This window comes from Aptenodytes forsteri, unplaced genomic scaffold (genome assembly GCF_000699145.1).
Source record: "Aptenodytes forsteri isolate BGI_AS27 unplaced genomic scaffold, ASM69914v1 Scaffold23, whole genome shotgun sequence".
Taxonomy (NCBI): domain Eukaryota; kingdom Metazoa; phylum Chordata; class Aves; order Sphenisciformes; family Spheniscidae; genus Aptenodytes; species Aptenodytes forsteri.
In genome coordinates, this window is record NW_008796043.1 from 7,546,938 (window position 1) to 7,548,925 (window position 1,988).

Below are 1,988 nucleotides of genomic sequence, written 5' to 3' on the forward strand. Positions count from 1 at the left end.
CCCACCTCGCTACAACCTCCTTTCAGGTAGTTGTAGAGAGCGATGAGGTCTCCCCTCAGCCTCCTTTTCTCCAGGCTAAACAACCCCAGTTCCCTCAGCCGCTCCTCAGAAGACTTGTTCTCTCCAGACCTCACCAGCCTCGTTGCCCTTCTCTGGACACACTCCAGCACCTCAACATCCTTCTTGAGGTGAGGGGCCCAAAACTGAACATGGTATTCGAGGTGCAGCCTCACCAGTGCCAAGTACAGGGGGACGATCGCTTCCCTAATGTTCAATATTTACATTTAGTTGATACCTCATATAGTTTTAAATCTCTTCTCTAAGCACAAAATACAATTTTCTTGGTTCATCCAATGTACCTGAGCAGCCATGTCGACCAGCTGTGGGAGTTTTAAATATTTCCCTTCTCCTTCTTTAAGGAAGTCTAGCAAGCTGCCTGTAAAAGATGACACATTTGGGGGGGGAAAGGAAAAACTCAAAACATTAATTTGACCTGAAAACATGAATGACTTTTTTTTTTTCCTAGACATTATGAATTACACATTCATCTTCCAAAATCTGTGTTTGAAAACCCGTCATTTAACAGAATACATGACTCAATGACTATGCCTGTAGTTGACTCTGCCCTGATAACTAGTTAGTGCAAGTTTTATCCAAGTATTTTGGAATCCATTTCAATAATTCAGATAGCTGAACACTAATAAAAGACTGCCGCTTGATGATTATATGGCAATACATAAGGATTTTTCCCAATATTCCTGGTATCAACACTCTTCCTAGTTGAACTTTTTTCCACAGTGAGATTTACAATTAAAGAACAAAAAACCTCCTATCCATTACTTAAATTTTTCTGCCAGCTCCAACTACAGAAATGATTCTGAAATTGTTGCTTTTATTTTGTTGCTTTTTCTTCCTTACAGGAGAAAACAAAAGTATTTTCCATTCTTTACGATATATTATCTTCTCCCGTTTATACAATGCAATCGTGTCCAGAACATTACAACATGAGTAGTATTTGAAATCAGTTCCAAGGACCCGCACTCCTTTTAAGACAGTAATCTTTACACGCGTGGTAAAAACTTTGTCTCTGATACAACAGCTTTCCCTACAGGTGTTACTATGCCATAAGGGTATAGGAACATGATCTCTTTCTTAAGAATCTGGTGAAGACTGGTAACTAATCAGTCTCACCACAGTCAAAATCACAACGACAAAATTACAAGTGTGGCGATGGTGTGGAAAAAACCACTGAACTGCAGATCTTGCGGTGGATTCATGGCTGTAGCCATGAATTAAATACCTCCGATGTGGTTTTAGTCACTTGCTGTATTTTTGCTTTGAAAGTAAAAGTGTGGCAGGCCAGATTCAGACTGCTGCTGATGTTTGCTGTGTGTGTTTGCACAGACTTTTTCCTATCTTGGTTCATGAGCTCAAAGGACTGAAGAGGAGCAAAGATTTCATGCTGACCTCTAGTAGCCTGTCCACATTGCAAAAAATTTTGGGTACTATGCAGTTCTTATCCACCTCTTCTCCTTGTAAAAAGAGAAAGAAAAAGAGAAGGGAAAAAAATTGTTCTACTAACTTTCAAGTATGAACCACCAAAAAGGGTTTCTGTTTTTTGGTAAAATGCGAGAAATTTTTCAAATGACAACACAGGCTTCCAATGGCGTCTTGAATCCATAACTTAGACAAACGTGCAACTACTTTTCCAATTCTTCTGCTTTTGCAAGGTAACATCCCAGTTGCGGTTTTAATCTTTGCTTTTTCTTAGGCGGAATGCTATAAAGCGTTTTTTTTTCCCGATTGCCTTGCCAAAACCTGATTTGTGAACAATAAAAACTGATTTTGCATGGCAGCTTTAAGATCTGACAGAAAGACTGTCCAGTGTTATTTAGGAACACCACCACCACAGAAGGAACTTTTTACACTTTCTATACCTTTCTACCTTTTCAAACTTACACAAAGCATAAAAACCCCATCCAAACAGG

The 1,988-nt window shown here is 39.4% G+C and overlaps 1 protein-coding gene across 1 annotated transcript in view; it reads right to left on the bottom strand.

Annotated features, from left to right (window-relative positions):
- YES1 (YES proto-oncogene 1, Src family tyrosine kinase) overlaps nt 1-1,988 on the bottom strand; it is a 16,523-nt gene that overhangs the window by 2,795 nt on the left and 11,740 nt on the right. Inside the window, exon 8 of the mRNA XM_009285650.2 lies at nt 360-436. Coding sequence (XP_009283925.1) covers nt 360-436 — 77 coding nt within the window. The remainder of the gene's footprint in view (nt 1-359; nt 437-1,988) is intronic.